The 24,207-nt window shown below is 37.7% G+C and overlaps 1 protein-coding gene across 1 annotated transcript; it reads right to left on the bottom strand.

Moving 5' to 3' along the window:
• Nucleotides 1-2,003: 2,003 nt before the first annotated feature.
• LOC125275969 (SLAM family member 9-like) lies at nucleotides 2,004-23,334 on the bottom strand (the record flags this gene model as incomplete). The annotated part of the gene is made up of 4 exons (XM_048203345.1): nucleotides 2,004-2,242; nucleotides 19,532-19,786; nucleotides 20,524-20,811; nucleotides 23,028-23,334. Coding segments are annotated over 3 exons (780 nt in total), but the record flags the coding sequence as incomplete, so codon positions are not given.
• Nucleotides 23,335-24,207: the final 873 nt, after the last annotated feature.

Raw genomic sequence — 24,207 nt, 5'->3', positions numbered from 1 at the left:
GTGAATCAACACTGATCTGACTTCAGCTGAACAATGACACTATTTTCTTTTGGAGCTGTACAGCCAAAATGAACCCTCTTTGCATTACTGATCATCATGTACCTGTTATCACTGTAAAGCTGCTTTGACTATACTATACTAGACTAGACTAGACTAGACTAGACTAGACTATACTATACTATACTAGACTAGACTAGACTAGACTAGACTAGACTATACTATACTATACTAGACTAGTATCTGTGTAGTATAAATTGCAATTGAAATAAAGGTGACTTGACTTGATTTAGGCCGGACCCAACATGAAGACGTGATGCTGAAGCAGAATGAATCTCTCACTGACTCAGAACTTTATTTATTTATTTTTACTGTATCATGCTTTTCATTTAGAGTTTTCTTTGACCTTTTAGTCATTTGAATTTAGACTGCTGTATGTTTGCAGTATGTAAGTACTGTACAGACATTCAATACTATATAATATTGAATATAATACTGTACTTGCAGTACATACAGTATACTTTAAATTCACATGTGATTTCTATACATTTTATGTAATGGCAAAATGTGTTTACTGTGTTACACAATATACTTTTTTCTCTGTAACCTCATGTTCTGGATGTTGTGTTTTCCATTTTTTAATGTAGTGTCTAATGAATGATCTGTAGTGTTTATATATTGTTTAATGTGTGTATGATCTGAAAGCTTTGTTTGATTTTGCCATAAGAGTCAGAGGTTTTTGAAATTAGTTTGAAGATTGGATTTGTGTTTAATGTTTTGAGAAAATGTGTTTTAGCAATTGTGAAATACTGTATTGTCAGTGGGATATTGTGTATGGATCTGTTATTCTCAGAGGTTATATCAGTCTTGGTGCTCATGTGAAGCTAAATCAAGACACCTGAAATAGTTTTTAACTGTGTTTACATGTATTTATTTTTCAAGACTAACAGAATAATTGTGTAAAATCAGATAAACAGTGAGTAGAACTGCATATGAAAAGGACAAGAAGGAGGCTGAAGAATTTTAAAATTATATTAAAGCATATTTATTTAAAATTGTACAAAACGAGGCATGTAGAAATGTGGAAAATATGAAATGTAGATATATCTTGCATATAAACTTTTAAGATCTTTACACTATAAACTGTCACAGAGAGAGAGAGAGAAAGAAAGAAAGAGAGAGAGAAAGAGAGAGAGCTGTTAGTGAAATAACACATTAGAACAGAGATAAACAAGACTGACAAATCTATTGAAAACATGCAATTTGTACATCACAAACTCATGTTTAAAAACAAACAAAAAACAAAACAAAAAAAAAAAGAAAATAAACACCCAAAAATTAAAAAATTGTAAACTCTAAATCCCCGTCGCTAATTTCACACAAAGCCCTTCTGTAACACCAAATCATTTCAAACCGCATAAATGAGTCTCCCATAGCTTTGTAGTACTGAAAATCAACCAGAATCCTTGACTTCACTAAGTTAAAATTACACAGTTTGTAGGTTACCATTTAAATTCTGTTCAATCTTAATTTTTCTGGTATCATAAATTGCCATTTTTGCTTGGCCTAAAAGGAAATTTAACAATTGGCAACAGAATCGATGTTTCCGAGTATATTTAAAACCACAAATAAACACTCCCAAAGAAAAGATCTCATCAAACCGATTAAACAAGCCCCCCAGAACCTGAAAAAGTGAGAGAGAGAGGGAGAGAGAGAGTGAAAGAGAGTGAAAGAGAGCGAGAGAGAGAGAGAGAGAGAATCCTTCACAGAAACTTTAAATTAAACAAAACACAAATAAAAGCACATTTGGAATAACAGTGTGTGATGTGTGTGTGTGTTTTTTTCTTTTGGCCAAAGTGATTTAATTTATTACTTAACCCTGCGTCTTAAGAAACTATGACTAAAAAAAAAAAAAAAAATAAAAAAAGGCTTAATATTACATAGTTTGGTCATTTAAAAATGAGAAAAAAATAAATATTAAAATATATAAAATATTATATAATTATATATAATTTTTCCATAATATTTGTAATTTAATGTAATTTAATTATTTAATGTAATTTAATATCTGTAACAGAAAACATCTGGCTCAATAAAAAACAAGTGCTAGATGTCATTCAGCAAATATGATGCAGGCCGGTATTACGCATAACTTCAAACTTATTGGGAAATCTTTCAAATGATCAAGATCTGATCAACGTCTCGAGACTGCTGCGTACACCACATTATCCTCCTCTGTAGCTCTCTGAAAGAAAACACAAAAGTTCATCAATGTATTTCATCACATTATTGGCACATCTATCCATCCTCTTTCCACAAGCACAGGAAATACAGCAGAAATACTTTTGTCAGCAATTTCCTCACACCGGGTCTCAAGTGTTTTGGAGAATGCAGGATATCCTTATGAAAAATAAGTTTATTCATGTGTACTATTAGTATACTTCTTTTAATCTATATACTTCTCAGAAATATTCTTAAAATCATATTAATGTACACTTGAAGTATATTTGGCCTATACTCCTACTCCAGCAATCCATGTTTTGTTGTTATATGTTATATGCTTATGAATCTTCTGAAAGAGGACATAATCTTTTAATAAAAACAAAAGTGTAATTCAAATTATGATCTCCAGGAAAGGATCAGATCGGATATATAATGCTGAGACATCTTGAAGATGGGGCTGTGGGGAAAATTTTAGAATTGTATAATAGAGTGTGAGCGGAAGGAAGCTATAATAATTCCTATATGGAAGCAGAGAACCCTTCAAAACCTTCTAATTATAGACCAATAGCTCTTACATCGCATATTTGTAAAATTATGGAAAGGATGATTACGGAAAGGTTGATGAATTTATTGGAAAAGAGAGGAATAATGGAACAATGGATCAATGGATCAGAAACGTCTCAGTTAGGTATGTAACCCTTGTTCCCTGAAGGAAGGAACGGAGACGTATGTCAGTAGTGACCGACGATTTAGGATATCGCCAGAGAGCCCTATCAGCTTTGAGTGAACTAAAACAAGCCAGTGGAACTGGTGTGCGATATTTGCAGAATGTGCACCGCCCCCGCCAGGTGGTATAAATAGATTAGGAACAAAACCAGCAACACAAAAAACTAGAGCTATGTATCAAAACTTTATTTTGCCAACGTGTTTCGGCACACAGGCCTTCGTCAGGGCTAAAAGGTTTCAGGTGTGTGTAGGTTCCTTTAAGTACAAACAGAAACAAAATTCAAACTTACAATGAACCAATGAAAAAACTGCATAAAATAACATCCACCAATAAATAATAAATAATAATAAATAATTGTCCATCATCCAATGATCATCAAAAAGAGAGGAAGAGGGAAAAAAAACCCTCAAACTAAAATGATTATAAAAAAAAATATATAAGTTTTAATTATTAAAAAAAAAAAAAACATATATAAAATATACACTTTTATACCAGAAGCCTTAAGACCAATTCCTCATTAATCCCAGTAGGGAACAAACTTTTTAAATAGAAAATCCAAAAAAACCCTCCTTTCTTTTTCTAATTAAGTTGATGTTACCTCCTCTTAATGGAATTGTTATATGCTCAATGCCAAAGTATAAAAAGGAAGACATAGGGTGATTACATTCTTTAAAATGTTTTGCTACTGGTTTTGTTATATCACCTCTTTTTATGGAGCTCCTGTGTTCAGTAAAGGCCGGAACACACCAAGCCTACAACGACGAACTAGTGCCGACGACAGCAGACTGTGAGGTTGGCTCTGTGTCCAAAGTTGCCCTGACACACCAAACCGACGCTAGACAGCCGACGGCCAAGTAGCACGTCAGTTCTGTGCCTGCATGAGATGAAATGCCTTTCCAAACCAGCAGGTGGCGGTATCTGAACAGCCAATCAGAATGATCAGATTGCCCAATGGACCGACGAGCTCAGACACCAATTCAACATCTCAAATCGGCTGAAAAAAAGGCAATGAGGACCAACTTCAGCCGACGGTGTGGAACACACTGAGAAAACTTAGTCGGCCAACGAACAAAAACTGCCCGACAGCCGACCTTCGGCTTTGTATGTTCCTGCCTTAATACGATCCCTTAAACGACGTGATGTTTCTCCAACATATATATTTTTGGCAAGGACACTTAATACATATATAACATTTTTAGTGTTACATGTGATAAAATTGTAATATGTATATCCTTTTTATAGACAGGGTGTTCAAAATATTTAATATTCCTGGTATATTGGCAATTATATATATACACATTATATAATACAATTACCACATTTAAAATTTCCCAAAGGATTTTTTCCTGTAAGGGTCTTAGTTGTATGTTTATTTGAGGAACAAGCCCTAACTAATTTATCCTTAATATTTCTGGCTTTTTTGTGAGCAATAAGTGGAGGATTTTGAAATGTACCTTTTAAAGAAGGATTGTCTTGTAAAATATGCCAATATTTTTTCACCATCTTGCTAATATTGAAGGTTTTTGGAGCATATGTGGTGCAGTATAAAATACCTGACCTTGAAGATGTCTTACTGTACCTTTGTTAAAATTTAGACAATCTTCACGACTTCTAACTTGTACTTTTTCTTCTGCTTGTGATATACAGCTGGTATAAATAGGGAAGCAGATGCAATCACACTCTGTTTTTTGCTGAGGAGACAACCTGAGTCTGCACTACAGCGAAGACACAGGAACTGTGGCGATGGGACGTATGTCTCCGTTACCTCCTTCAGGGAACGAGTGTTACATACGTAAACGAGATGTTACCTTTCAGTCAGTCACGTTCAACATATGTCAGTAGTGACCGACGAATTGTGATCCCAAATAAAACACCACAGTTACTGAACCCTTCCAGCGCCCAGCGTAAGCTCCAGCCACCCGCCGCACCTGGGGGTGGAGAAGGGGGCAAGCTTACACTGAGAGAGTCTACTGCTGTTTTTCAAGACCCACTATAGTAAGACTTAGACAAAACTGGGGGAGCGAACCCGTAGGGGACGCTGCGGAGGCCACAACCTACCCTGTAGGGGAGGAATTTACGTGGAAATATATGGACTGGCCGTGGGCAGTACGCATATGGAGTCCCTGGGATGGCTCCAGCCTAGAGATAGGGGGAGACTCATCTGACAGGTGACAGCAGAGCTGGCTCTGCTAAGGGAAAGACACAGGCTCACCGTGGGGAATTTGACCGTGGACAGTACACATATGGGACCACTCACATGGAGAAGTCACGACATATAGCACCCAGCCAAACATCAATGCCAGTGACGGATGTTTGGCCTGGCATCAGACACTCTGCAATGTCCGAGCTGCAAGGGGAGGTGGAAGAACTCGACAGGGTTCGCCAAGCGGGGAACTCTACTGGAGTAAATGGATGCTCATATCCAGTCCAGGGGGCAGGAATGGTATTGCAAGCCGACACTGGAATGGGTTCTTCGCGTTTACCTGCCATTGGAAGCAAGTACATGGGAAGATAGCGGTTCCACATGAAGGCTATAGAATCTAGTGAATGTGTTGAGTGTCACCCAGCCAGCAGCTCTACAGATATCTGTCAACGAGGCGCTGTGCGCCAGCGCCCAGAAAGAGGCAGCAACTCTAGTGGAGTGAGCTCTTAACCCGAGCGTGCAAGGTACGCCATGGGACTGATGGTGTCCACTATCCAGTGGGCCATCCTCTGCTTGGAGACAGCCTTTCCCTTCTGCTGGCCTCCGTTACAGACAAAGAGCTGATCTGAGGTCCTAAAGCTTCGCATTTTATCCACGTACAAGCACAGAGTGTGGACAGGACAGAGCAAAGCCAGGGCTTTTTTTTTTTCCTTCCTCCAAGCCTTCTTGCAGGAAGGAAAGCACAGACCTGACGGAACATGATCGGGGGTCCTCTCGTGATATAAATAAAAAGTCGCTACTATCTCTTGCTTTAGCTACCGTTTATAGACCTCCAGGGCCTTATGCTGATTTCCTAAAAGAGTTTGCAGACGTTCTCTCAGATCTATTGGTCAACGTCGATAAAGCGCTGATTGTTGGAGATTTTAACATTCATGTTGACAATACAAATGATACGTTAGGGGCTGCGTTTACAGATTTACTAAACTCATTTGGGGTCAAACAAAACGTCACTGGACCCACTCACCGTTTTAATCATACACTAGATTTAATTATATCACATGGAATCAATCCAACCGATATAGACATTCTACCGCAAAGTGATGACGTCTCTGATCACTACCTTGTAACATGCGTACTGCATACTGATGATATTTGTCAAATTGCTCCGCAATATCGACTAGGCAGAACAATTCTCCCGACAACTATAGATAAATTCACAAATAACCTGCCTGATCTGTCTCAGCTGCTCATCGTACCCAAACACGCACATGATCTCGAGAAAATGACTAGAGCATGTGCACCATTTTCACTAGTACATTAGATACTGTTGCACCGATGAGATTTAAAAAGGTTAGAGAGAAAAATACTGTACCTTGGTACAACAGTACTACTCACGCTATCAAAAAAACTCGCAATCTAGAACGCAAATGGAGACAAACTCGTTTAGAGGTTTTCAGAATCGCGTGGAAAGAAAGTTTGTCTCGTTATAGAAAGACTCTAAAAGCAGCCAGGGACGAGCATCTCTGCAAACTTATAGAAAATAACCAAAACAATCCACGGTTCTTGTTTAGTACAGTGGCTAGATTAACAAATAAATAGACATCACCAGAACAAAACATTTCATTACAGTTTAGTAGTGATGACTTTATGAATTTCTTTACTGAGAAAATCGAAAGCATCAGAAAGCTTTCTTTGATTTTATTAGGGAGACGGGGCTGATAAATACAATATAAATCTCTGTTCCACATTAAATCCAATTCAGATATAGTCTTTTTTTGTTCAATGTTGTTTGTTTGTTTATTTATTTATGGAACTTACATGAAGAAAGAATTAAAAAAAGAATGCATGAAGGAAGAATAAAATGATTTGTCAATGTTGTTATTGTTTAAAAGCAGAGGCCGTGTTCTATCTATCTTTTTGATATACTGTATTGAATGTTCAGATATTCATATAACAAATTATTCTTGGGGCCATCAAAGTTTTGTGAAAATGTTAAAAAAAATGTTGGTGCTGGCTGGCAACTATTTTCAAAAAATGCTGGCGGGGAAGAGTTCAAGTGCAGTTAAAGGTATATTTCATATATGGCTTCCGTGTATGTTGATAGTGTAGGAGGGGGGCAGGACTTCAGATTCTAGAGAGCAATTGATTGGACAGAAGATTTGATGAGAAACTGAAGTGCAATGTGATGTCATGAAAATCCGTGATCCATTTTAACGGAAGTGAGAGACTGTAAGTTTTGAATGCTTATATCTCCTACATGTGAATTTTGTCATTGTTTTTGAACACACAGATTATTAACCTTTAACTAGTAAAATATCAGAATACCAGTTCACTTCTATTTTCTTTGATGACCAGCTGACCTTCAAAGAACACATTGCAAAGACAGCTCGGTTACGCAGATTTGCACTATACAACATCAGGCCTTTTTCTAACAGAACATGCAACACAACTTCTGGTCCAGGCCCTGGTCATTTCTAGGCTTGATTACTGATGTGCTCTTTTGGCTGGACTTCCATCATGTGTAAACAAACCTCTACAAATGATACAGAACGCTGCAGCACGTCTCGTCTTTAATGAGCCATGTCATGCTTCTCTTCATCTCTCTGCACTGGCTAACACTTGCTGCTCACATCAAATTCAAGGCATTGACACTTGCTTACAGATCTACCACAGGCTCAGCACCCTCCTACTTCCACTCACTCTTGCGAGTCTACATCCCTACCAGAAGCCTGCGATCACTAAATGCACGAAGGCTTGTAGTACCATTACAGAGAGGCACAAAAACATTTTCATTCACTGCTCCTTGCTGGTGGAATGAAGCCTTCATCCAGAATGCAGAATCCCTGGCAATATTCAAAAGACAGCTAAAAACCCATCTCTTTTGAGAGCACTTAACCTCCTTTACTTAACCTCCCTATCCTTTCATTTCCTTGAATCCCTCCCTATTCTGGCTTATCCTACTCTAAGCAATGTCTGAATCTTGTATTGTGAGCATGTCTTCTGTCTATTGACTCTTCATGACGTCTGGCTTGTTGTATTCCTCTCTTGTAAGTCGCTTTGGATAAAAACATCTGCCAAATGAATAAATGTAAATGTAGTATAGTTGCAGTTCAAACTAAAAATTTAGATTTAAACTAGTTGGGTCCTCAAATCTTAATACTGTTACACTTAAAAGTATAATTTTATATACTAAAAAGTGGGCCAATTTACCCCCCAAGCAGTATTGAAATAGTACTGCTATACATAGTACAGGCTACTTATTACATGAAGTATACTTAAAAAAAAGTATTCTTAAGAAATGTTCAATTTAATTAAGCATACTTCTTATTCGTAAGGGTAACGGTAAGGGTAAAAACGCTGACGATAAACGTGTGCGATATTCGTCCCGGTGTGTACGGACCTTAAGGATGGATTTAATGTGTTATTTCAGTATTTTTCTATTTGTTTAATTAAGTTTTTTTCCCCCCAATATATTCAGGTATTGACAACTGCATATAAAAAAATTCTAAGCAATTATGAAACTGAACTGAACAATGAACTGTTAAAGTAATACACCTCACTTTCAGTTTCCGTAAATGTTGGTTTGAAAGCTGCCAGTAAATCCACAAAAGAAGAATTCTCGTCAAAATCAAATAAGCTGCTGCTATGAATAAGGTCTGTAGGCCTAAACTTGAATACAAATGTTTCATCTTGGAAATAAGCAGCATACCAAAATATCAGGACTTGCACATGCCTATTTTATTATATCCATAATCTCCATAAACAGGTGGTCTATGAAAAAGTATAAGAAAAACTGTAAAAATGTATATTATTTTTATTATTATTAAGGAAATAAATTATATTAAATAAACAGGGAAAAGCCTAGAAAAAACCATAAAAATGTAAAATAAATAAATAAACAAATAAATAATTTAGTAAATAAATAAATTATACTTAAATAAAACATGATTAAATTTTAAATTAACATGATAAAAACAAAAAACAAATACATTAAAAATAAATATATTAGAAATAGTAGGTAAATAAAAAATAAATAAATAAATAAAACATGATTAAATGTTAAATTAACATATGAAGAAATTTTAAAAACTGAATAAAGTTAAAATAAATCAATTAGATATAAATGAATAAATCATACTAACTTCATAAACATACATAAAAAGTCTGAGAAAAACTGTAAAATAAATATATAATAATAATATTATAATAATATATTAAATAAGAAAACTCTAGAAAAAAAAACAATGTAAAAATAAAATAAAACATTGCTAAACATTAAATTAACATGAGAATGTAAAAAACAGAGAATAATATAAATTAGATTTATATAAATAAATAAAGTTATTAAATGTTAAAATAACATGATTAAAATGTAAAAATGGAGAAAAACTGTAAAAGTATTAAAACAACAAATAAGAATAAAATCTAGAGAAAACTGTAATAAGTCAATAAATTAGATTAAAATAAATGAATAAAAATGTTATTACAATAAAATTAGTAGTTATTAGTCTAATAAATTAATGATTAATATTGTAACGGATGGGACGGAACAACGGAGTTGGAGATCCACGTGCAGGCTTTATTAATTAGAAAAGCGTAGTCGTACAGGCAGTAGGTCGATCACCAGCAAACAGTAACAGGAGGGCAAGGCAAAAGAGTAATCCAAAAACACAGGCAATGGTCAAGGCAGGCAGCAAACGATCATCAAACAAGGAAACAGTCCAGGGTCAAAACACCAATAATAACCAACTGCAGAACCGCAGAACCATACGTCATGACAGTCTGAGGACGACAACGCCAGACTAGCAGCCTGAGGGCGGAAGTGGGCGGAGTAACAGTCTCACGTTGGATGTGGGCGGAGTTAACGACAAACAAGCAAACAATCATGGCCGAAGAAGAGAACACGGTAAAAAGTTTATTTGTGTTGTGCTTTTAATCGATCACGTTTATGTGTTGTGTATTTATTTGATCGTTAACACTTAACATGACTCAAATATTTTGTAAATGGGCTTCAAAGTCACTTTATCGCGTCTTTTGATATTTTACAAATCGTCTCATGTTGCTTGCGCCCAGGTGAAAAAATACTAGCCTATAGACCTTATTTACCAGAGAAACAAGCGCGCCGCCATCTTTATAAAATTGTCTTTTAACTTCCGTTTTGCGGTAGCTCTGTACATTTCTATGGCATCGCTGTCAAAGAATAATTAGTTTGTTAAAGTGGATTTACTTGTAGAGATAATGAAAGTTATCATGAGCATTGTTATGTTTAAAGCAGATGTCTTAACAAATGTCAGTAGATTGGGAAGATTTTAAAACGAGCAGTTCATAAATGTAATCTCGCTGTGGAAATACAAACCAGAAGTCAAAAGACAATGAGCGCAATGCTGAAAAGGGGCGGGGCTACATAAGGTCTATAGAGGGTATGCACGTGACGTGACGTCACCGTCAACCGTTACGACTGTGGCCACGCCCACTGAGTGGCAAAAGACTAAATGGCAGCATTGGTTTTCAGCGTGAATGTCGCGAAAAACACTCAAAACACTTCCAAAACGGGAAAGAGCTTTGTGATTGACTGTACAAATAGCTTTGACACATAACCTGAGGTATATTTTAAAGACTGCCGAAAGCTACAGAATAAAAAAGCAAATGGATCACTGAAGTTCACAGAAACAGCTGGACTCCAGCAGAGAAACATGGATTTGCAGTTAAAATTTTGTGTCAAATTGTTGGATTTTTGAGGTAAAATCATACTGTATATATTGTATTGTTATATATTATGTTGACAACTCATGAATTAAATATTTTCCATCTTATATTCTGCATAATTGGGTGTTTTTAAATAAACAACACTGACAAAAACTATACTATAAAACTATATATGTTTTAAGGCTGGACAATATGGACAATTTGATATAAAATTGATATAAGTGATTACGCGGATTTAAACCTACCTATATTGTAGTTATATAAAAATATTCACAGGCAGATTTGCTTTATGTGTCTCCCCGCTGTCGAAATCAGGCACATATAAATGTCAGGAAACACGATTCCTGGCTGCATGCAATATCCATGGATTAGGTTTATTTAACAAGTTGTAAGGAACACATTCAATTCCAACCTTATAGTGTAATTCGTCAGTTTTACTCGCGTTTTCGCAGTTTCCCCTGTTAAATCCAGTCACGCAGCAGGTTCTTTTGCCACTCAGTCCAGCTGAGGGAGCGCGCTTTCGGCAGGAAAGTGACGTCGATGCATACCCTCTATTCTATCGCCGCCATATTTGGGACCGGTCACAGCTGCGCGCCCTGTTAAAGTCTATGGTGACAGTAGCTACAACTACCTGAGGAAGGCCAACGAAACGCTCTCAGAAGGTTCACAACAAGTTTATAATATATCTTGGATATGTGGTGCTGTTAGCTGTTTCAACAGTCATCAGAACTACAAATTGATTTGATCCCAAAGTAGTTAGATCGGCAGAATTATTGGCTTCATTCAGAAGGGACCACACCACTGGCAGCCAAACAGCAATGCACAACATTAATAACTGCTGGGACTGTCATTTACGTAACATTATAACGAGAACACTATTGTAATAAAATGTTGTGAATTCTCTGTGTTGTTGTTTCAGCGTGTTGTTGTGGTAAGAGCGCGTCGACTGAGTTAAACATTGATTACATAACTTGTTCAAACTTCACTTGTGCATTCGCGTCATTTTGTACAGATAAAACGTATTAATTTTATTAAGTATAAATATCTGATTATTCTCATAAAGGATGTTTGTTTCAAAAACACTATAGTATTTACTATAGTATTTTTTCACCTGGGTGTTTATATATTCATGGTTTGTGATTTTACTTGTTGGTACTGTATTTTATTTAATTGGTTACATTTTACAATACTGATCAGTGTTTTTGTGGATTTTAGAGGCATATTAGTATTGGGAGATGCACAGGTTGAATGCACACCTTCAAATTCACTTCAAAAAGGCTGTTGTTCATGGAGGTATGAACATTTCTTTTGTATTCTGAATTTAAAATGTTGTTTTTGCAATGCAGTAAGTAGTAATTTTGACCTTAGAAGAACGAAACTTGTTTCTTTTATGCAATTTTTATGGTTAAGTTTTTCTGTTTTGATTTTGCAATGCAGTAAATTGACAAGCAGAATCACCCCAGGACAATGGAAGCTGATCAAAAACAAGGTTAGTTTCATAAGACTTACATAAACACATAAGCTATTTATACAGATGGTGTGTTGTTATAACTGTCAAATCTGTTCAGGAATAACTTGATAATATTCTATTATTTTAGAAACAGTTGACCGGCTGTGTGGGATCTTCATGTAATGGTAAGAAAAAAAAAAGGAAAAGTTAAAAGTTTTTAAAAATGCATAAACTTCTCTTTTCATTAGAATGAAAAACATATATGAGGGCTTTACATACTTTAAATAGTTAACCCTGGGTGATTGTTAACCCCAGGTAAACAGAATCCTGGGTTATCTTGATTCACGTTTCACACTGATCATCATTTACCTGAGGTTAACAATTAATTCTGAGTATTCATACGCAGCGTTTCACACTGTACATTACTAAACCCTGGTTAACATCCTTATTTGCATATTTGCAGTGTCAGTGTCACTGATTGGATGAACAAAGCACACAATATGTTTACATAAATGCTCAGGCATTGCACATCCTCATTACATATAGTCAACTTCACTATCAAGTTTATCCTGAATGGACATCTGAGACTATAAAATAATTAAACAGTGTTTTCTGCACTGCAATTGTTGCATTTTCTGTCAGCATTTGTTTTTTTCTTTCCAATGCTGAATTTTCTATTTATATACAATGCACAGTGTTTCTGTGACTGTCAAAACCATGTAAATATATAAGCAATATGTGGAGCGTTACTTTACCCATGGTTAAAAGTGGTTAAAACCCCGGGGTTAACCCTGCACTTAACCCCGAGTTAGGACGACGATAACCCGGGGTTAAGTGCAGCGTGAAAAGACATGTGAATTGCTTGCCTTTATAAAAAAAAAAAAAAAAAAAAAAAAAAAAAAGATACTGAACATAACTGATTAATTTCATTGGTGACAGGGTATGATTTATGTCTTCAATATATAAACATGAGAAAAACAGAATGTCAAAACTTTATTATACATGCTGTGCTGCATCCTGACTACAACACAAAGTGTTGTTAAATACACTTTTAACATCTCATCCCATTTGTTTGTACCCTTCTCTCTTGAAGGAGCCACGGATCACAGAAGACCTGTGCTGCACCTGAACGGCTGCACAACAACTAAAGGTCTTCATGGGTTTAGTGGAAGATCAGATCAGAACAGATCAAGATGGCGCCGCGCATGGCAGCCACAGTGCTTAGCTCTTCAGTGTTTGTTCTGTTTTTGTTAGTTTTTCCTGTTTTCTGTTTTTCAAACACCATCAGTTTTACCAGGGATGAACTGCTGAACATTCGGCAGTACACACCACAAAATCTTTTACCGGATTTCGATTACTCAGACGTTTTGTTGAATGTTGTAGTCGGCGGAGCGGCAGCACTGTGTGGAAGCTTCGGGACGCGCAGACAGGGAAAGCGCGCCGGCGCCCTCGTGAAGCTCAGACAGCGCGGATTAAGAACGCCGTTGCCTAGCATCCATCTGGCAAATCTCCGCTCTCTACCCAACAAAACGGACGAATTCTGCTCTCCCGGACAAATAAGGATTTCTCGAACTCGGCTGCTCTGTGTTTCACGGAAACCTGGCTGAACGACACCATTCCGGACAGCGTGTTAAGTCTGCCGGGCTTTCAGCTGTTTAGATCAGATCGCGACGCAGAATCAACGGGGAAATCGCGCGGCGGCGGGACGTGCTTTTACATCAACGAAAGGTGGTGTTCAGATGTAACGGTGTTAAAGAAGATGTGCTGTCCAGATCTTGAAACACTCTTCATTAACTGCAAACTGCTCTATTCGCCGCAGGAGTTTTGCTCGTTCATTCTGGTGAGTGTCTACATTCCTCCGCAAGCGCACGTGAGCTCGGCTTTACAGATACTTGCTGATATGATCACAGAGAGCGAGCAACAACACCCGGACTCTGTTTTAATCATTCTCGGGACTTTAATAAAGCGATTCTCTCATGTGAACTGCCCAAATACAGACAGCATGTTACTTGTCCCACCAGAGACAGTAATACACTGGATCACTGTTACACAGCAATAAGGGATGCATATCACTCTGTCCCACGGGCAGCTTTGGGGCTCTCTGATCACTGTTTAGTTCATCTCATACCGACTTACAGGCAGAAACTGAAATCAGCTAAACCTGTAGCAAAGACTGTGAAGAGATGGACCACCGAAACAGAGCGGGCTTTACAAGCCTGTTTCGAATGGACTGATTGGAGTGTTTTTGAAGCTGCTGACGTGCGCCAGATCTTCAGAAGGCCCAGACAGCGTTTCACCAGCCTGTCTGAAAACCTGCGCTGACCAGCTGGCCCCCATCTTCACACAGATCTTCAACAGATCACTGGAGCTGTGCGAAGTCCCTCATGCTTCAAACGCTCCACCATCATCCCTGTCCCAAAGAAACCCAAAATTACTGGACTAAATGACTACAGACCTGTGGCTCTAACGTCTGTGGCCATGAAGTCATTTGAAAGACTGGTTCTGGCTTTTCTGAAGGACATCACTGGACCCTTACTGGACCCCCTGCAGTTTGCTTACCGAGCAAACAGGTCTGTGGATGATGCAGTCATTATGGGACTGCATTATGTTCTCCAGCATCTGGACAGACCAGGGACTTATGTGAGGATCCTGTTTGTGGACTTCAGCTCTGCTTTTAACACCATCGTCCCATCACTCCTCCAGCCTAAACTAACTCAGCTCTCCGTGCCCACCTCTGTCTGTCAGTGGATCACCAGCTTCCTGACAGACAGGCAGCAGCTAGTGAGGCTGGGAAAATTCTCATCCAGCACCTCACCATCAGCACCGGCGCCCCTCAGGGCTGTGTCCTCTCCCCACTGCTCTTCTCCCTGTACACAAACGACTGCACCTCTAAAGACCCCTCTGTCAAGCTGCTGAAGTTTGCGGATGACACCACACTGATCGGCCTCATCCAGGACGGTGACGAGTCTGCTTACAGACTGGAGGTTGAACAGCTGGCTGTCTGGTGAAGTCTTAACATCCTGGAGATGATTGTGGACTTCAGGAGAAACCCCCCTGCTCTCCCCCACTCACCATCATGAACAGCACTGTGGCAGCAGTGGAGTCATTCAGGTTCCTGGGCACCACCATCTCCCAGGACCTGAAGTGGGAAAACCACATCGAGTCCATTGTGAAAAAGGCCCAGCAGAGACTGTACTTCCTTCGCCAGCTGAGGAAGTTCAACCTACCACAGGAGCTGCTGAAACAGTTTTACTCTAACATCATTGAATCCATCCTCTGCACTTCAATTACTGTCTGGTTCAGCTCAGCTACCAAATCTGACCTCAGAAGACTACAGAGGGTAGTCCGGTCTGCTGAGCGAATCATTGGCACAACCCTCCCCACTCTCCAAGAACTGTACTTATCCAGAGTGAGAAAAAGGGCAAAGAAGATCACTCTGGACCCCTCACATCCAGCACACTCCCTCTTTGAACTGTTGCCATCCGGTCGACGCTACAGAGCCCTGAACACCAGAACGACCAGACACAGGAACAGTTTCTTCCCTCAAGCAATCCATCTCATGAACACTTGACAAACACGGAACACACAACACTATTACACTTTATTTACTTAAAACACTTATTTATATCTCAATTTGCACACATAATTGTACATACAATTGTCTATAATATATTGTCTTTTGCTTTTTTTGCACTTTGTCTATCTTGTAAATTTGTATATTATTATTTTATTCTTTTAATTATGGGTCTTGTCTTGTCGCTGTTACTCTTGCACTGTGGAGCTTCTGTCACTAAAACAAATTCCTGGTATGTGTAAACAACATACCTGGCAATAAAGCTCATTCTGATTCTGATTCTGAAGAGCCATGCTTTCTGATATTGAAAGAGGAAGACCAGGAAAAAGCCCTTCTTCAACCTTCACAGGCTGAAATGGATGATGACAGACAACTGGCCAAAGAGCCTTTAGTGTTTTGCTAACAAATTAAGGATGATATGGACATTTTTCTTAATGAGTGTCTGGACAAAAACAGTCTTGTAATTAATCGCATATGGAGATTTGATTTTTTTTTTTTTTTTGAAAGATTTAATTTGTCATCATGTACCTGCTGTTCAGTCTACACTCAATTTGGTTGGATTTTGTATTTTTTTTTTAGAGCAAAGCACAGCTAGTAGCTATATAATGCTTTTGCTACTTACATTTTATTACAATTAAATAAATAACTTTTGTGTTTTGTTTTTGGGTTTGATGGATCTGAATTTGCTTAATTCATGCAATCTAGTGTACAACCGTGTAATGCGTATTATATATTATGAAAAACAATGATTCATTCTGAAATGCTCAAGTAAAATATTCATTTTATGACAAATGAATAAATGTTTATCATTTTAAAGGTTACAAGGGGGTTTTAATACACACATAGGCTATATATCTCGTAATGTGTTTGTGTGTATATGATTAAGCTATTAACACAATGCGAATCTATCTATATCTATCTATCTATCTATCTATCTATCTATCTATATCATTTCAGTTAGATCATTTTAATACAATATTTGACATTAACATGGTTTTAAACTTTAGAAAGCTCCAAATGGAGCAATGCCTACGGAGATAAATTGGCTCCGCCCACTTCCGCCCTCAGGCTGTTAGTCTGGCGCTGTCGTCCTCAGACTGTCATGACGTATGGTTCTGCAGTTAGTCCTATCTCCAAAACACAGGCAAGGCTAGGCAAAGACAAGGAACACGGAGACAAGGGCAAAAACAAAGGCTAAACAATACTCAGCAGGGCATGAGTGAAAAACAGGGACTACTTATACACAGGCACCAGTGATGCGCGGGTCAATGTATAAACAACCCGCACCCGACCGACGTTTTCAACTAACCCGCCCGCAACTCGGACCGCAAAAAAAAAAAAAAAAAAAAAAAAAAAAAAAAAAAAAAAAAAAAAAAAAAAAAGGAAAATATTGTACCCGACCCGCTTCCTGACCCGCATTTTTTTTAAAGTAGTAAATGCTCATTGTAGTGTTATTGGGCCATAGACGTAAGAACTAGGGGTGCGGGGGGACACTTTTGGAAAAGTGTGAAAGCCCTTAGGAGCGCAAACTGTTTTTCTGAATGTTGTATGATATAGCCTAGTGTTATGTAATAAAGGCTAGATTTATTCATTTATTTTGTTTCATTGTCTTAACAATTAAGATGCTGCATGTGTTTATCCAGTGTAATCGAAGTGTGCGTCTCTCCCCCGACTTTCCCAACAAAAATCCCGCCCCCTCTCAGAAAATACATAAAACTGACATTACTGAGCTATATGCGTTTAAAAGTAGCCTATTAAAATGGTACAATGGCATTGCTCAGTTCAACGTGTTGGGAAATCGGGCATTTTGTCCCGCGTCAGCATTTAGTTAAGTTAATAACGCTCAACATTCAAAAGGTAAATAAGGATTTCCCACTTGTATTAGTAGGCTTAGGCTATTTCGCCACGTGAATGCCCAATTGAAGCTCTCACAAGCACAAAATGCAGGGATAGAATATGTTAATAAAGTATTTATTAACGCATTTTAGACGAACAAAAACAGGTAGGCTAAGCCAAAGACTGAGGCTACAATATCCATAAATAAATGTTCACAAATACCCATGAAAGTAAAACTGAAACCTTTAGTAAGTAAAACTGAAAATTACAAAAGTTTAATTGGCATCTTTATTTCAAACGACCCGACCGACCGCGACCCGAATATCATTAAAAATATTTTTGGATGACTGGTAACCGCGGGTGACCGCAGGCACCCGCTCATTTTGGATCAACCCGCGCATCACTGACAGGCACAAACAAGCTGAACAAGATAACTAGTTAACAAAGGGGTCCAATGAGTGTCCATGGTAACAAACAAGGGGAGCAGCAGAGGAACATGAGGTCCACAAACAGAGGAGATACAGGAACACAGACAAGGATCATGACAAATATAAGTAACATTTATTTTGAAATAAATAAATTATATATTTATCAGTATTTCATTATAGTGAGTAGAAAATAATGTAACTTCAGAGATATTTTAAAATTTATAATATTACATTTTCCAGTATATTAAATGGGCAGATGCATTTTAAATTTCAGGATGGTGGTCCTTATTTCCTCATATTTCAGGATCCACTTCTAAAAGTGTGGAAAGCCTGATTTAGAGGATTCACTGCTGTATTTTAAAGGTGCCATCGAATGAAAAATTGAATTTTCCACAGGCAAATCTCAACATAACACCGACTGTTACGTAACAGTCGGGGTGTACGCCCCCAATATTTGCATATGCCAGCCCATGTTCAAGGCATTAGATAAGGGCAAATCGTCTGAATCTGTGCACAGCTGAATCATCAGACTAGGTAAGCAAGCAAGAACAACAGCGGAAAATGGCAGATGGAGCAATAATAACTGACATGATCCATGATATCATGATATTTTTAGTGATATTTGTAAATTGTCTATTTAAATGTTTCGTTAGCATGTTGCTAATGTACTGTTAAATGTGGTTACATTTACATTTAGTCATTTAGCAGACGCTTTTATCCAAAGCGACTTACAAATGAGAGTAGTAGAATCAATGGTTAAAGTTACCATCGTTTCTTACTGTATTCACGGAGACAAGAGCCGTCGCTATTTTCATTATTAAACACTTGCAGTCTGTATAATTCATAAACACAACTTCATTCTTTATAAATCTCTCCAACAGTGTGTAATGTTAGCTTTAGCCACGGAGCACTATCAAACTCATTCAGAATCAAATATAAACATCCAAATAAATACTGTACTTACGCGATTAGACATGCTGCATGATGAACACTTTGTAAAGATCCATTTTGAGGGTTATATTAGCTGTGTGAACTTTGTTTATGCTGTTTAAAGCAAGCACAAGCTCTTGGGGCAGGGAGTACAAGATTTAAAGGGGCCGCAGCCTGAATTGGCGCATATTTAATGATGCCTCAAAATAGGCAGTTAAAAAAATGAATAAAAAAAAATCTATGGGGTATTTTGTGCTGAAACTTCACAGACACATTCAGGAGACACCTTAGACTTATAATACATCTTGTTAAAACTAGTTCTAGGGCACCTTTAAAGTTGTGTGTCAGCGGACTAATGTTTGTGTGTCTCTAAATGAAGGTCTACAGTGTAAATCCACAAACACATCTACTGCTTTATCAATATATGTTGTGCTGCTGCTGTGTGTGTAAATCACAAAAAACACATCAGATTGAAACAACACAGACACACACCATACACTGAAATCAAAGATCTTACCGATTTATTTCTGTTTCTTCTGTTGAATGTGGGATCAGCATAAATGATTTCTTCTGCTCGAGTCTCTGTTTCAACAATAATGACACAAACACTCAGTGAAATCATGTTTTTGAGAATTATATACATACAGGAAACACTTGCCTTCTCTGTGTGTGTTTGTGTGTTTCCTGCAGATGCAGAAGATCCCGACAGCAGCAACAATCAACAGAGATCCAGCAGCAGCAGCAGCAGCAGAGATCAGCACTGTCCGAGAGACTGAAAGAGACGGTCATTAGTCCAGATCAGTGTGTGCAGAAACACCAGATATACGGTCCCGTACCAGCAGACTCAGGAAGAGTTTCTTTCATGAGGCTGTGACTTTGCTGAACTCTCAGCCCTGAGACACTATTACCATTTCACATTGTATTTTAGTAGCACTTATTTTCTGCTTTTATCATCAGTTGAACACCTTCCAGTGTTCATATGTGTCACGGTGCACACAAGAACAAGATGTTAAGGATCCAGTTGCAGCATTTATTGTAGGGTAATCCAAAAGTCAAAATCCAGGGAACAGGCAAGGGTCAAAATCCATAGGTAACGAAAGTGCACGTAACAATTACAACAAACCACAACTGAGGACAGAAACAACTGAGACTAAATAGCCAGACACTAATGAACAAACACAAAACAGCTGAGTGCAATGAACGAGGTTAATGAGTCCAGGAGTGAATTATGGGAATTGCAGTTCAGACAAGTGACAAAAGTCCATGTTGGAGTGCCCTCTGGTGGCTAAACGGGGCACTCCAACTCATGATCATGACAATATGACTTATTTATATAGTGTATTCATCTAACTGTATTTTTATTTATTTTATTTTTTTTTACGTGGAACAATTGCTATTTTATTCTGCATCCTTACTGGATATTAACTGTATTTCATTGGCTTTGTCTTCGTACTTGGGCTCAATGACAATTAATTGATTTGAATTTAATTGATATCATCAGTGAAGTACCTGCAGCACATGTGTGACAGAGCTGAGTGTTGTTGAGGTGTTGAGTCTGGTTTCTGATGGGATTGTTCAGCACACAGCTGTAGGAATCATCCACACACTCCAGATGGAGAAGAAGATCAGACCGGCTGCTGAGATCAGACACTCTGATGCTGGACAATACACTGTTTCCTTTGAACCAGGAGAGAGTCACATGACTCACATTCACAGCTGAACACACCAATGAACATGATGAAGATGATGAAGAGTTTAGTGAAGAGTTTCTGCTGATGACAGGAACAGGCAGACGAGCTGAAAACATGACAGAATGATTCAGTAGAAATTACTGTGATCTTTTCAGTTTATTGATATTAAAAACTGAATTAAACAAGCAGATAAACAAATATACAATTAAATTTCAGAGGTGTAAAGAGTACCTGAAATACCTCACATCGACAATGACTCCATTACAAGTTACTAGTAACCAATTCCAATATGACTTGAGTAAAAGTCTTAAAGGAATACTCCACTTTTTTTGAAAATAGGCTCATTTTCCAACTCTCCTAGAGTTAAACAGTTGAGTTTTACCATTTTCGAATCCATTCAGTCGATCTCCGGGTCTGGCGGTACCACTTTTAGCATAGCTTAGCATAGTTCATTGAATCTGATTAGACCATTAGCATCTCGCTCAAAAATGACCAAAGAGTTTCAATATTTTTCCTATTTAAAACTTGACTCTTCTGTAGTTACATTGTGTACTAAGACTGTACTTTTCAACAGAAAATGAAAAGTTGCAGAATGAGAGTATAGTTCTTAGCCATATCGGCTTAAAAAATCGCAACTTTTCATTTTCCGTCAGTCTTAGGCTACGTTCACACTGCAGGGCTTAATGCTCAATTCCGATTTTTTGAAAAAATTCGATTTTTTTGCAAGGCCGTTCACATTTTCAATTAAATTCGACCATTTGTGATCTCCTGTGTGAACGTGAAATGACCCAGAAGTGACCTGCATGCGCAGAAGAGTACGCAACAGTCAACGACGTCACTCGTTGTTTGTGGAAGTAGCTAACGTTAAAGTTCCAGTTCCAGTCTTTAACCTCCTTGTATTTGGCTCGGAGGCTTTTTATTTTTCGCTGGCATTGGAGCCAGGATCGTCTGTAACCACACTCGGCCATTTCGCTGGAAATGTTTTCGTAAACCGCCCGGTTCCGATAAGAGCCCTCGAGTTTGGCCTGAATAGAGCTGTCACCCCAAATATTAATTAAATCTGTGACCTCGCTTCCCTTCCATTGACTGGTCTCAGCAGCATCGTCCGCCATGGTTGTTGTTTATCTTCTCGTTCCCGCCTACTTCAACGCACAATTATGACGTTTGTAGCGTATCAATGACGTACGGGTCGGATACATGTGGCCTGGCCGTTCAGACGGAGGTCGCATTTCAAAAGATCGGATACGTATCGGATTCAGGACCACATACCCAAGTGGCCTGGGTCACATTTGAAAAGATCGGATCTGTGTCGTTCAGACTGTCATGAAAAGATCAGATACAGGTCGCATAGGGGCAAAAAAATCGGAATTGGGTCGTTTCAGCCTGCAGTGTGAACGTAGCCTTAGTACACGATGTGCAAAAGAGTCAAGTTTTAAATAGGAAAAATATTGAAACTCTGGTCATCTCTGGTTGTAACTGAATTAATCATGAATTGGAGTAGGAGTATGTTAATAAAGCATTTATTAACACACTATGTAAATATTACAATATGTCTAAATAATAATGTGTATAAATGTATGTTTAAATAGTTTATTAATCATTTACTTACACTTCCTTAATGATCTTATGAACCACTGACAACTCCTAAATAACTGGTTTGTAAATAATGTAATACTTAATTTAGAAATGGTAAATTGATCATTTATAAAGTATGAAAATACAATTATTAAAGACATTAAAGATATACTTATAAATCAAGAACAAAGCATTTATAGCTGTATTCATAAACTATTTATTAATGTCTATTAATGCTTTATAAATGATGAATAGACTGTTTACTAATGCTTAACTAATGCTTCATAGCATGTAGTTATAATAAAGTGTTACCATTTGGGTGAGTAAAGGCAAAATGCACAAGATCTAGTACCTTCAATGCCCTTAGATGGCGATATTGCTTCTTTAAATCAGAAACAAACTGCTGCAGAAAAAGTTAGCTGCCATGAAATATGTAATTGCATTACTCATCACAAATGTACTGGAGTAAAAAGTACATTTACTTGTTTGGTGTAGTCAAGTAGAGAGTAGTTGTAGTAGTATCTTTGATACTCAGTACAACTACAAATTAGCCAAAAAAGATACTTAAGTACAGTAACTAATTACATTTACTCAGGTACTTTACACCTCTGTTAAAATATAAGAATGGATAAAATGCACAAATGATCAGCTTCATCACAGAATTCTCCATCATTTTATCATATTCTCAGTAACATTATCTGGTGAATTTAGTCCACAGATGTAACAGGACAGTAATTCTCTCCTCACCATAGACAGTGAGATTGATCGTGTTGATCGTTGTGTCTCTGGAGACTGTATAAAGTCCAGAGTCTGTGGTTCTGCTGTTGATGATGGTCAGAGATCCAGTCTGATGATCCAGTTTCAGTCTGTCTCTGAATCTCCTAGCAGCAGTAGTATCATAAAACACACTCCCTTTGTTAATTACTTTAGCTATGAGCAAGTCACCAAACCTCCACTCGATCTCTTCATGTGTGTGTATTTGAGTGAAACTAGAGTTCAGAGAGACTGATTCTCCCTCAGTCACTGACTCTGACTTCACTGCATCAGCAACAAACACACCTGAACACAAACACACATAATAACTCAAATTAATTCTTCACTCATTTCAATATACAGTCAATGAAAGGAGCAGCAGCATCAACAACAATATCTGACGATATTAATGTTATACAACTGGAAAATATTAATGAATGATGGAATAATGTGTTTAAATGATGAAATAAACTGAAGTGAGGCTATAAAAATACTCACCAGCCTGACACAAGCACAAACAGATGAAAACAATCATTTTCTGAAATAGTTTGAAACAGAGCTGTGATAATAGTCGTATCCTGACACTCGTGAAGACGTTGAATGTTTCTTAAAGCGAATGAATCTGCGGGTCTGTTGTAAAGTGGTTCAGTGAAACTAAACTCCTCCCTTCAGATACTGCCATGCCTTCTCAAAATGAGCTACAGAAAGGAGAGAATGGGAACTATTTCTAATAATATGACTGAAATATTATGCTTTATTAAAATGAGTGACTCTTAAAAAGATTGATGAACTGAACTGAGTGTGTCAGACTCGAGACGTTCAGACATGCAGAGGCTCTCCAGGAACAACATCACATCACATTTAGAGGCATTTCTGCCCCAAACCTCTGTTTATTTCAGATGCTGGGATGTGTCCGTCAAGATCCAAAAGGAATGAAATGACAGACTAATTCTGTTTTCAGAAAGAAAAAGTTGTGAAACTTAAAAGAATTACTGTAAAGGTCTGTCGGTGTGGGAGGAGCTACTGGACGAGTTTAACTGCTGGATTTCTCTGAAAATCTTCATTACACACTGACAGAACAATCGACATTTACAAGAGTGCAGGACTTGATTATCATAACATTTCTGAAACTGTTAAAAAAGATGTTTGATACGTTTATTTTCTTCTGGTTGTT

The sequence above is a fragment of the Megalobrama amblycephala genome, linkage group LG9 (assembly GCF_018812025.1).
Source record: "Megalobrama amblycephala isolate DHTTF-2021 linkage group LG9, ASM1881202v1, whole genome shotgun sequence".
In the NCBI taxonomy this organism is placed as follows: domain Eukaryota; kingdom Metazoa; phylum Chordata; class Actinopteri; order Cypriniformes; family Xenocyprididae; genus Megalobrama; species Megalobrama amblycephala.
Note: the sequence above shows the minus strand (reverse complement) of the source record. Positions and strands in the feature narration are given on the sequence as shown.